At 41.1% G+C, this 12,548-nt stretch overlaps 1 protein-coding gene and 1 pseudogene across 4 annotated transcripts in view; both read left to right on the forward strand.

The window, feature by feature from the left end:
• Positions 1-12,548, forward strand: part of POU2F1 (POU class 2 homeobox 1) — a 197,543-nt gene that overhangs the window by 171,534 nt on the left and 13,461 nt on the right. For all 4 annotated transcript variants that reach the window (XM_055403280.2, XM_088835996.1, XM_055403281.2 and 1 more), the window contains one exon: positions 11,765-12,110. In XM_055403280.2, the coding sequence (XP_055259255.2) occupies positions 11,765-12,110 (346 nt within the window). The remainder of the gene's footprint in view (positions 1-11,764; positions 12,111-12,548) is intronic.
• Positions 3,353-9,085, forward strand: LOC129541402 (F-box/LRR-repeat protein 17-like; annotated as a pseudogene).

The raw sequence follows: 12,548 nt of genomic DNA on the forward strand, positions 1-12,548 counted from the left end.
GCAGCTTCTTCAAAAGCAACATGAAAATCTCTATCCAGTCAGCTGCTACAGAGAATCTTATAAGGTGATCAGCCCTCTCATCTTTGTCACATGATATAATCCAGTTAAAGGAATAGTTACTGCATCTCCCATCGTAGTCACAGATCTACCTATACTTAAGAGATGGGGATTATACATCAGGATTTTGATGTCTTCTTTTAAAGAGTTTTTGAGCTGGTTTTGGCAGGCAGATAGATTACTACAGATTAGCTTGACCCTTTCAAGACTTATTTTTTAAGCTTTACTAGATTGGCCCTAAAGTAGCCTTCACTGGTTTCAGGTGTAACTCTTCTGGGGTCTCTAATGAATGCCCAACTCAATAGTGTCTCCTCTCTGTGTAGTTAGACAAGGAGTATCTCCTGGTCGTGCGTGAATTCCAAGGATCATTCAGTTTACAGCCTCCCTGCTTGGACTCATGGCGTTTCCCTGTACATGTGTAATTTAGTATTCAACTAAAGACTCTAGGAAACCCCATTGTACATTTCTGGAGAGATTTCTCTGTTTAGTTTCTTCCTTTCCACTACTCTCTCCTGCAGACTCTAGCCATTTTGGCATTCAGCCACAGTTTCCGTCCCCTTGAATCAGTGAAATTGCTGCGCTCTACTTAGTGTCCTCCCCTGGCACAGAGGTTTGAAAAGCACTTCCAGGGACTTCCCTGTTGGCACAGTGGTTAAGAATCCACCTGCCAATGCAGAGCAACTAAACCCGTGTGCAGCAACTACTGAGCCTGCATTCTCCAACTCCTAAAGCCCTTGTGCCTGGAGCCGGTGCTCCGCAGCAGGAGAAACCACCACGATGAGAAGCCCACGCACGACAGCAAAGAGTAGCCCCCACTCACCGCAGCTGGAGAAAACCCGTGCAAAGCAGGGAACACCCAGTGCCGCCAGAAAGAAACAAACAGAAGTGCTCCCCAATAAGGGCCCACATCATTTGTTTCTCTTTCTTCAGGGATAGCAGCCCTGTGCTGCTTATCTTCTCATATTTAAAACAGTGTGTCATATGTTTCTCTATTCTTATTATGGTATAAGGGTAAGTTTGCTATCATTACTCTTACTATCAAAGGCAAAATATTAAATTAACAATCAGAATTTATAACTCTGACAGACAAAGTCTAAGGTGAGCCCCCACCATGGTGTCTGTCTTGTAGTGTTCATGCTTTTGTGACTCTGTCTTGTTAGGAAACTTACTCTAGAGACCCACCTCACCAGTCAGGTGACTGGGGGTGACTCTAACTTTAAGGCTGACCTTCAGCCAACAGCCAGAAAGAAGCTGGGCATTTAGTCTAGAGCAGCAAGCAAATTCTGCCAAATGATTTTTTCCAACAACCCAGGTGAGCTTGGCAACATACTCTTCCCCAGTTATGCTAACAGAATGGAACGGTTTCGCTGGTACCTTTATTGTGGCCTTGCAGAGGACCAGCTAGGCTGTGCTTGCACACCTGACCCACAGAAACTATAAGATAGTAAGTATATGTTGTTTTATGTTGCTAAGTTTGTTGTACTTTGTTAAATAGCAATAGAAAGTGAGTATGATAGTATTGGGGTGGTTTAGTTGCTCAGTTGGGAGAAGGCAGTGGCACCCCACTCCAATGTTCTTGCCTGGAAAATCCCATGGACGGAGGAGCCTGGTATGCTGCAGTCCATGGGGTCACTAGGAGTCAGACACGACTGAGCGACTTCCCTTTCACTTTTCACTTTCATGCATTGCAGAAGGAAATGGCAACCTACTCCAGTGTTCTTGCCTGGAGAATCTCAGGGATGGGGGAGCCTGGTGGGCTGCTGTCTATGGGGTCGCACAGAGTTGGACACAACTGAAGCGACTTAGCAGCAGCAGCAGCAAGAGCAGTCGCTCAGTCTTGTCTGGCTCTTTGCGACCCCATGGACTGTAGCCCACCAGGCACCTGTGTCCATGGGATTTCCCAGGCAAGAATACTGGAGTGGGTTGCCATTTCCTTCTCCAGGGTATCTTCTCCCAGGGATCGAACCCACCTCTACTGCATTGCAGTTGGATTCTTTACAACTGAGCCAACAGGGAAGCCCACAATAGTATTAAATTTGCATAAATATTGTTCAAGGCCAGCCCATGATAGGGTAAAAAAATGTTATCTTATGGCACTTAAACCCTGAAAGAGAAGATTACAAGAGTCGGATGTGAAATGGATTTTGTTTCCTTCCTCTTCTGTCAGCTCAAAATCATGTCCTATTTCAGTTTTATTCCTGTTTGGACCATAACTTTCTTATTATAGCCTCTTTTGCTCTGACATTGCTATACAGCCTTTCTTTTTTTCTGTTGACAAAAGTAGCATATCCTTTCACTCATATTATTTATGAAAGTCATTCAGTATCTTATAGTTTATCTAATGCACTCTACTTTCTTTCTAAAGATTTTCTTCTTGGGTTCCTCATGACTGGTTAATTTAACTTCTTTTCATTATGTTCCTGAGTTAAATTCAATATTTCTGGTAAACTTTTCTAGAATAGAAAATGAATGATCATGACTGTACTGCTCCAGAAAGATACCTATTCTTATGCGTCTTAAGAACTTGTAAAAATTGTACAGCCCTTAATAATCTCAACTAAACATGCTCTGCTTCAAATTCTTATTCCAAAATAGTGTTTCATAATAAACCATATGCACCCATAGCTATTCTCAGTCTCTCCCTGTTCACTCCTCCAGTACCCTGGCGGGGACTAGTCTCCTCTGCTCTGTGCATCTGCCTGTCTCAGACAAATGTAAACGGAGACGTGTGATACATGACCTTCTGTGTCCTGCTTCTTCCATTTAGGATATTTCCAAGGTTTATCCATGTTGCAGAGTAATATTGGAACTTCATTCCTTTTAATGATTGAGTGGTATTTCATTGAATGGATGTACCATATTTTGTTTATTATGAGTTGATGGACATTTGAGTTACTTACAGTTTGTGGCCATTTTCAATACTGTTGATATGAGTATGCATTTACAAGTTTTAGTGGTTATATGTTTTCATTTCTCTAGGGTATATATTTAGGAGTAGAATTGCTACATTATGCAGCGTACAAAAATATTATAAACAACTGCTGGAGAAGACTCTTGAGAGTCCCTTGGACTACAAGGAGATCCAGCCAGTCCATTCTAAAGGAGATCAATCCTGGGTGTTCATTGGAAGGACTGATGCTAAAGCTGAAACTCCAATACTTTGGCCACCTCATGTGAAGAGTTGACTCACTGGAAAAGAGTCTGATGCTGGGAGGGATTGGGGGCGGGAGGAGAAGGGGACGACAGAGAATGAGATGGCTGGATGGCATCACCGACTCGATGGACATGAGTTTGAGTGACCTCCGGGAGTTGGTGATGGACAGGGAGGCCTGGCGTGCTGATTCATGGGGTCGCAAAGAGTCAGACAGGACTGAGCGACTGAACTGAACTGATGCCCAAAAAAATTAGGTGACTCAGATGAAATGGACAAATTTTGAGGAAGACAGGAATTACCAAAACTGACTCAACAAGAAGTAGAAAACCTTTAAAAAACCTAAAACAAGTAAATGAACCAAAAAGAAATGCCTAAACTCAGATGGCTGTAACAGTGAATTCTATCAGATATTTTAGGAAGAAGTAAGAGTCAATCTTTAGCAGTCTTCTCCAGAAGACAGAGGAGGAACAACTCATTGTATGAAGCCAGTATTACCTTGATATTAAAGCCAAACAAAGATACCGTAAGAAAAAGATTATAAACCCGTGTCACTTATGAAGTACACAGAAGTCCTCAACAAAATCTTAACAAGTCAAATCTAGCAACATAGAAAAAAGATTATACATGACCAAGGAGTTATCCCAGAAATAAAAAGTTGGCTTAATAATTGAACATAAATTAATGTAAAACACCATAGTAATAGAAGACCAAATTCTCATGATCATCTTACTAGATACAGAAAAAGCATTTGACAAAATCCAGCACCCATTCATGATTTAAAAAAAAACTGGAATAGAAGAAGGCTTCCTAACCTGATAAAGAGCATCAGCTGAAAAACCTACAGCTAACAACTTACTAAATGGGAAGGACTCAATGCTTTCCCCCCTAACTTTGGGAACAAAGGAAGAATGTTTGCTCTAACAGATTTCTAATTAGTCTAGTTATAGCCAGCTTAACAATGGAAAAAAAAATTTTAAACATCCAGTTTGAAAGGGGAGAGGTTAAAACTGTCTTTCTTCATCATCCTATATGTATAAAATTCCCAGGGAGTTCACTCAGCAAAAAAAAAAAAAAGAATTCCTGGAACTCAATAGTAAGGGACTATCTTTCCTGGTGCAATGAATAAGAATCTGCCTGCCAGTGCAAGGGACATGGGTTCGACCCCTGGTCTAGGAAGATCCCACATGCCTCAAAGCACCTAAGCCCGTGCGCCACAACGACAGAGCCCGCACTCTTGAGCCCAGGACCACAGCTACTGAAGCCTGTGCTCTGCAGCAAGAGAAGCCAGCGCAGTAAGCCTGCTGAACTCAGCCACAGCTCCTGAAGCCTGTGCACTGCAAGGAACAGGAACAGCCACTTGCAGCAACTAGAGAAAACCCACACAACGGAACAAACGCTCAGTGCAGCCTAAATAAATAAATAAAGTTTTAAAACTCAGTAGTAAGAATACAGGCAACTTGGTTTTTTAAAGGGGCAGAAGATTTTAATATATAATAACATTATATCTAACATACATTATACATTATAAAGGACAGAAATGGTATGGACCTAACAGAAGCAGAAGATATTAAGAAGAGGTGGCAAGAATACACAGAAGAACTATACAAAAAAGATCTTCATGACCCAGATAACCACGATGCTGTGATCACTCACCTAGAACCAGACATCTGGAATGTGAAGTCATGTGGGCCTTAGGAAGCATCACTATGAACAAAGTTGGTGGAGGTGATGGAATTCCAGTTGAGCTATTTCAAATCCTAAAAGATGATGCTCTGAAAGTGCTGCACTCAATATGCCAGCAAATTTGGAAAACTCAGCAGTGGCCACAGGACTGGAAAAGGTCAGTCTTCATTCCAGTCCCAAAGAAAGGCAGTGCCAAAGAATGCTCAAACAACTGCACAATTGCACTCATCTCACATGCTAGCAAACTAATGCTCAAAATTCTTAAGCCAGGCTTCAACAGTACGTGAACCGTGAACTTCCAGATATTCAAGCTGGTTTTAGAAAAGGCAGAGGCACCAGAGATCAAATTGCCAACATCCACTGGATCATCAAAAAAGCAGGAGAGTTGCAGAAAAACATCTACTACTGCTTTACTGACTACAGCAAAGCCTTTGACTGTGTGGATCACAAGAAACTGTGGAAAATTATTCACGAGATGGGAATACCAGGCCACCTGACCTGCCTCCTGAGAAATCTGTATGCAGGTCAAGAAGCAAGAGTTACAAATGGACATGGAACAACAGACCGGTTCCAAATCAGGAAAGGAGTACGCCAAGGCTGTATCTTGTCACCCTGCTTATTTAACTTATATGCAGAGTACATCGTGAAAAATGCTAGACTGGATGAAGCACAAGCTAGAATCAAGATTGCCAGGAGAAATATCAATAACCTCAGATATGCAGATGACACCACCCTTATGTCAGAAAGTGAAGAACTAAAGAGCCTCTTGATGAAAGTGAAAGAGGAGAGTGAAAAAGTTGGCTTAAAACTCAACATTCAGAAAACGAAGATCATGGCATCTGGTCCCATCACTTCATGGCACATAGATGGGGAAACAGTGGTAACAGTGACAGGTTTTACTTCGGGGGGGCTCCAAAATCACTGCAGATGGTGACTTCAGCCATGAAATTAAGACGCTTACTCCTTGGAAGGAAAGTTATGACCAACCTAGACAGCATATTAAAAAGCAGAGACGTTAGTTTGTCAACAAAGGTCCATCTAGTCAAGGCCATGGTTTTTCCAGTGGTCATGTATGGATGTGAGAGTTGTACTGTGAAGAAAGCTGAGGGAGCCAGCCAGCCAGGAGCCTCCTGTGGGCCCTTGCGGATGCCACTGGCCGAGCCCCCCGCACCCCCCAAGATGGTGTGCAAGCGGAAGGGGGCCGACGTCCCCGCCTGCACCCCCTGTAAGCAGGCCTGTGCTCCCCGGCCGCCCGGGAGGGGCCCCCGTGGAGGCCAGCGGGGATGTGTTCCGACTGACTGTCCTGAGGGCCCGGAGCCGACCCCCAACGCCCCGGACATCAACCAGCTGCCGCCCTCCATCCTGCTCAAGAGATTTTCCAGTTTATCTATGAATGAACGTTGCCTTTCTGCATCATTGGTTTGCAAGTACTGGCGTGATCTTTGTTTAGATTTCCAGTTTTGGAAGCAGCTGGATCTTAGTAGTCGTCAGCAGGTCACTGATGAATTATTGGAAAAAACTGTATCAAGAAGTCAAAATATAATTGAAATCAACATTTCTGATTGTCACAGTATGTCTGATACTGGCATATGTGTTCTAGCATTTAAATGTCCTGGACTTCTTCGGTATACAGCTTACAGGTGTAAACAGCTTTCTGACACCTCTATTATTGCAGTTGCCTCTCACTGTCCTTTACTTCAGAAAGTTCATGTAGGCAACCAGGACAAACTGACTGATGAAGGACTCAAACAGCTGGGGTCGAAATGCAGAGATCAGCCAGTATTACAAGATCTCAGATGAAGGCATAATCGTCATAGCTAAGGGCTGTCTGAAATTACAAAGAATATACATGCAGGAAAACAGATTAATTCTCGACTGACATTTTATCGTGTTGCTGTGTTCCACGCTATTTAGTTCCTCCTGGATCCTTCCAAATTTCACATGCACTGCTTCAGTCAGCTCCTGCAGAGCAGATAACATAACTAGACACCCAGGTCTTACTGGACAAGCAGCCAGTCATGAACAGGGGCAGACTTGACCTTAAATTTTAATTCTTATATTTTTTTGCATTTCAAAGTATGGATATTCATTTTATCTATTAAAAAGTAAAACCCAGTAAGTGTACTGTTCAGTTCAGTAGCTCAGTCGTGTCTGACTCTACACGACCCCACAGACGGCAGCCCACCAGAGTGGGTTGCCATTTCCTTCTCCAGTGCATGAAAGTGAAAAGTAATAGTGTAGTCGCTCAGTCGTGTCTGACTCTGCGACCCCATGGACTGCAGCCTACCAGGCTCCTCAACCCATGGGATTCTCCAGGCAAGAGTACTGGAGTGGGTTGCCATTGCCTTCTCCGTGTACTGTAGGGAATATTTATCTTACAAAGGAAGGATTAAGTAGAAATGAGCCCACCTGCTGGTTTGACTTTCCTTTTCCAGTAATGTTTATATTGTAACTTAAACATTTTTCTGGCTCTAAAAATTAGGTGTGTCTTTGTTTTCTAGTGCATATTTCTATTATGTAAACCTGCTTGTATACATATGAAGAAAACCAATTTGAAACATTTCTGTTTAAACACAAAGTAGCCTTAATGGTATCTTGGGCAGAGGGTAAGAACCTCACCTTTACAAGGGAAATAGAAATGGTGGATTTGCTTACGGAGCTTTAAATTATGTAGCTGTAAATTGAGAATTAAGTCTGTATGTAAGAAAGATACAGCCAATTCTGCCATCAGTTTAAAAGAAAAATAAGATTTTGATGAAATCTTGTCTAAGTGGCTTTAACACTATTAGAGAATTTTAAAAACTGTTCTAATAAATCAGACTGTTTTAGAATAGCAACATAAAGTTGGGGTTACTGTTTTAGATATATATTCATGTAAAAATTAGGTTTCAGTATTGGTACTTAGGTAACAAAGGAAAATATGGTATATTTGTATTTTAATGAAATATTGGCACTATATAAAATGTTAATTTTTAAATCAGTGAGCCAGAATTTCAGTGTGGATGTGGAAAAAGAGATTGTCATTTTATAAACTACAAGAATAAATATATGTGTTTTAAATACTGAAGTATTCAGTTTTAAATTTTTCCTTCATTTTGAAAACATGTAAGAACTAAATTAGACTTTTTAATTAATGGTTAATAGCAGTGAATAAATAAACCTGTCTAAAAATTAAAAAAAAAAAAAGAAAGCTGAGTGCTGAAGAATTAATGCTTTTGAACTGTGGTGTTGGAGAAGACTCTTTAGAGTCCCTTGGATGGGAGGGAGATCCAACCAGTCCATCCTAAAGGAAATCAGTCCTGAATATACATTGGAAGGACTGATGTTGAAGCTGAAACTCCAATACTTTGCCCAACTGATGCGAAGAACTGACTCTTGGAAAAGACCCTGATGCTGGGAAAGATTGAAGGTGGGAAGAGAAGGGGATGACAGAGGATGAGATGGTTGGATGGCATCACCAACTCAATGGACATGAGTTTGAGTAAGCTCCAAGAATGGTGATAGACAGGGAAGCCTTTGCAGTCCATGGGCTCACAAAGAGTTGGACAGGACTGAGCAATTGAACTGAAACATTATATCAAAGAAGATATAGGAATGACTAATAAGCACATGAAAAGATGTTCAACATTATTACTCAGAGAAATGCAAATTTAAAATCATAATGAGATACTTCTTAATACTAGAAAGGCTATAATCAAAAAGACCAAAAATAATAGGTCTTGGAGATGTGGAGAAATTGGAATCTTCATGCATTGTTGGTGGAAATGTAAAATGATACGGCCACTTTGGAAAACACTTTGGCAGTGTCTTTAAAAGTTAATCATAAATTTACCATCCTACCCAATAGTTCCCCCAAGAGAACAGCAAACGTTTCCACAAAAACTTACACAGTGATCGTAGCAGCATTATTCATAGTAATCAAAAACTGAAAACAAGCCATTACCCACCAACCGGTGAATGAATTAAACGTCATGTGGTCTATCCATGCAGTGGAATACTTTTAAGACAGAAGGAAGTATTGATTCCTGCTACAACATGGATAAACCTTGAAAACAGCTTGCTAACTGAAGGAAGCTAGATGCAAAAGACTATAAATCAAATGATTCATTTATGTGGCGTGTCTGGGAAAGGTAAATCTACAGATGAAACAGTAGACGACTGGAGGCTGCAGGTGGAGCAAGTGTGACTGAAGACAGGCGCTGGGGATCCTTTTCGGTCATAAGTGGGTGGGTGGGGTGATGGCTGTGCCACTCTCTCAGTATATTAGAAACCGCTGAACTTGATGCTTAAATTGGGTGAATTTTATGGCATATAAATTGTATCTCTCTAAATCTATTTTTTAACAAAGATGAGATAGGTGCTCGCCTTGGCAGCACATGTACTAAAATTATAACAATACAGAGATAGGGATTAACAGATACTGAAAAGACTCTGATGCTGGGGAGGGTTGGGGGCGGGAGGAGGTGGGGACAGCAGAGAATGAGATGGCTGGATGGCCTCACCGACTCTGTGGACATGAGTTTGAACTCCGGGAGTCGGTGATGGACAGGGAGGCCTGGCGTGCTGTGATTCATGGGGTGGCAAAGAGTCGGACACGACTGAGCGACTGAACTGAACTACTATATATAAAATCAATAAACAACAAGGATTTACTGTGTAGCTCAGGGAACTATATTCCATATCCTATAATAACCTGCAACAGAAAAGAATGGAAGAGAATATATGTATAGATATAGACATATGTATAACTGAATTGCTTTGCTGTACACCTGAGCAATATTTAAACCAACTACAATCATTTTTTTTTCATTTTTTAATTTAAAAAGATGAGATGGGAAGCAAGAGGTTATGCCAAACACTATGTATTCTTGCAGATAACTTTCTACTAACCTTGTGAGGTGGATGATGGCATCTTATTTTGTTGTTGAGGACATTGAAGCTCAGCAAACATCAATTCCCTGATCAAAATTGCCCAAGTAATTTAAGTTGCTAAGAATATAGATAAAAGATATATATTGATTAAAATGTGACTTACTGACTGGGAGAAATAATTTGAAGATCTTACTAAGGTGTTGTACTCTAGTGCTCATATGACATTCATGTGGAAGACATTTAGTATGTGACTGGAGGATGCATGAGCTGGCTGCTCAGTTGTCTGGCTCTTTGAGACCCTGTGGACTGTAGCCCATCTTTGTCCATGGAATTTCCCAGGCAAGAATACTGGAGTAGGTTGCAGTTTCCTCCTCCAGGGGATCTTCTCAACCCAGGGATCGAACCCAAGTCCCCTATGTCTCATTGGAGATTGGCATTGTTGGATTATGTCTCTTTGGCAGGCACATTTTTTACCGTTGTGCCACCTGGGAAGTGGTTGGAAGATAAAACCAGAAAAAGTTACTTTGAGTGGTTTCTGGAGTCATTGTCTCTTAGCCCAGCTTAAATTCACTCATGAAATTATTGGGATTTTCTTTGTATACATGCATGATTTTAAGAAAGTGATGCTGAGCAGTCTAAAAACGGCAGTGGAGAGTGAAGAAAAAGTGAAGTAAACGTCTCTTTAAGCTTTTGACCTCAAGATATGGGCTATTTCATCTCAGAACTTTGAAAAGAAAGTAGTGCCCATAAGTGAAATCCAGTTAGATAAGGTGAGAAATTGGTCAACAAAAGATTGAAATTTACTAGCAGTAGAAGATAAATGAGAAAAGAACAGTGTGCGCGTCTTAGGAGAGTGTCCAAACGTGAAACAGTGTGTGAATGTGCCAAACAGAAGAACCAGCATAGCATCAGTAGCCCAGTGGCATAAATCGATTTGATAGAGTTAGAACCGAATGATGATACTGTGATGAATAACATCCACAAAGATGTAATTTGTACTTACTGACAGCAAGAGGGAAGAAGGAATCATCTTATATGTTTGAGAAGGGCAGAAAGGAGAGTCAGCCAATCCTCCCTTTTCAGCTAACAATGAGAAAGGTGTGCTTACCTCATCATTCAGAGACTGCGTGGCACTTTGGGGTACCATGATAGGACTGGGGACAGTAGCGTCAGTACTGGAATAGATGGGGTCTAATCTCCTAGCTCTGTGATATGTGAAAGACACGCTTCTTCACAGTAAAATGATGAGAGTTGAATTCTAGGCGTTTTTAGTATAGGTCAGAAAAAGGCTTCAACATAGGTTTTAAAAGAACTGAACTGACTGAATTTTTAATACAGCTGTTAATAGAGAAGAGAATCTTCTACAGCTTAGTAACAGATTTTATCACAGAGAAAGGTTTTATATAGATCTTTTTTTAAATATGTTTATGGGTTTGAAATATTTGATTGGTCTAGTTCTTATATCATTTCTGAAGTCTTTTATACTTCTAGACATATGCCTTTAGTTATTTTCGTACTATTTCTGTGAATGTTATTAATATTTACTTTAGAAAAATAGGCATCTTTTTCTTGATTTCATTTCTTTGATTTGATCTTCCTAAAGAGACTAAGGAGATTTGTAATGAAAATGCTTTTCAGAAGCCGGGGTTTTTTTGCTTATACATATCTTTTCCAGGGCAGTTGCGTTCTATAGTTAGAGCTTCTGTGATTTTTTTTAATTTTTTAATAGGAAATTGGAATTGGAAAGCCATGTTCTCTGTTCTCTGTTTACTTTATTACTGTTGCCTCTTAAAGTAGGATGCATGGCTTTGGTTCTTAAAATGTTTGTTTTTGTGGTTAATTTCCATAGAAACACTGACCTAGTTTAATAGAAAAAGACGTACTTAGATGTTACTGGATGGTAGATTATCCGGTTAATTCTAGATTATGGCTGAATAAAGCAACCATCCTTCCAAAAACTTTTCCAGAAGGTCACTGTCAGGTGCGATTCTCTTTCAGGCACTACAGATAGCACCTCCAACAACACTGCAACCGTGATTTCCACGGCGCCTCCGGCCTCCTCGGCGGTCACCTCCCCCGCCCTGAGCCCCTCCCCTTCCGCCTCAGCCTCCACCTCGGAGGCGTCCAGCGCCAGTGAGACCAGCACCACACAGACCACCTCCGCTCCTTTGTCCTCTCCTCTTGGGACCAGCCAGGTGATGGTGACAGCATCAGGGTTGCAAACAGCAGCAGCTGCCGCCCTCCAAGGAGCTGCCCAGTTGCCAGCAAATGCCAGTCTCGCTGCCATGGCTGCTGCTGCAGGACTGAACCCAGGCCTGATGGCACCCTCACAGTTTGCAGCTGGGTAAGGTGCTTGCTTACCTGTTTACATCTGAGAAACCACTCGGAGGTCATCCCTGGAGTTACTCATAGGGAATACTTTTCAACACTATCTTAAATGCAAAAACAGAAAGCCTTTAAAGCCATAATCTCTTTGAAATAGGTTGCTCTGTAGTGGCACAGGGACTTTGTGGTTGGACTAGAGTTTCTTAACACCCTGGAAGGGCACAAATCACACTTTTATTTCTAATGAAGATACAGAACACCAGGCCACTGATTATACCTGAGTGATGGGGCCAGGGTAAAAGCATAAAATTCCTGACTCATATTCTTACACTTTTTCCATTAATCTCTCAACTGTTTGCTTTCTAATTCTTAAACATAAATAAGAGATATATAGTAATAGGATTCCCAATTTTATATCATCAAAAAAATAAGAATTAGTTTGTAAATATATTCCTTT

This window comes from Moschus berezovskii, chromosome 4 (genome assembly GCF_049115385.1).
Source record: "Moschus berezovskii isolate FMDL1 chromosome 4, NW_MosBer_1.0, whole genome shotgun sequence".
NCBI classification, from domain to species: Eukaryota; Metazoa; Chordata; class Mammalia; order Artiodactyla; family Moschidae; genus Moschus; species Moschus berezovskii.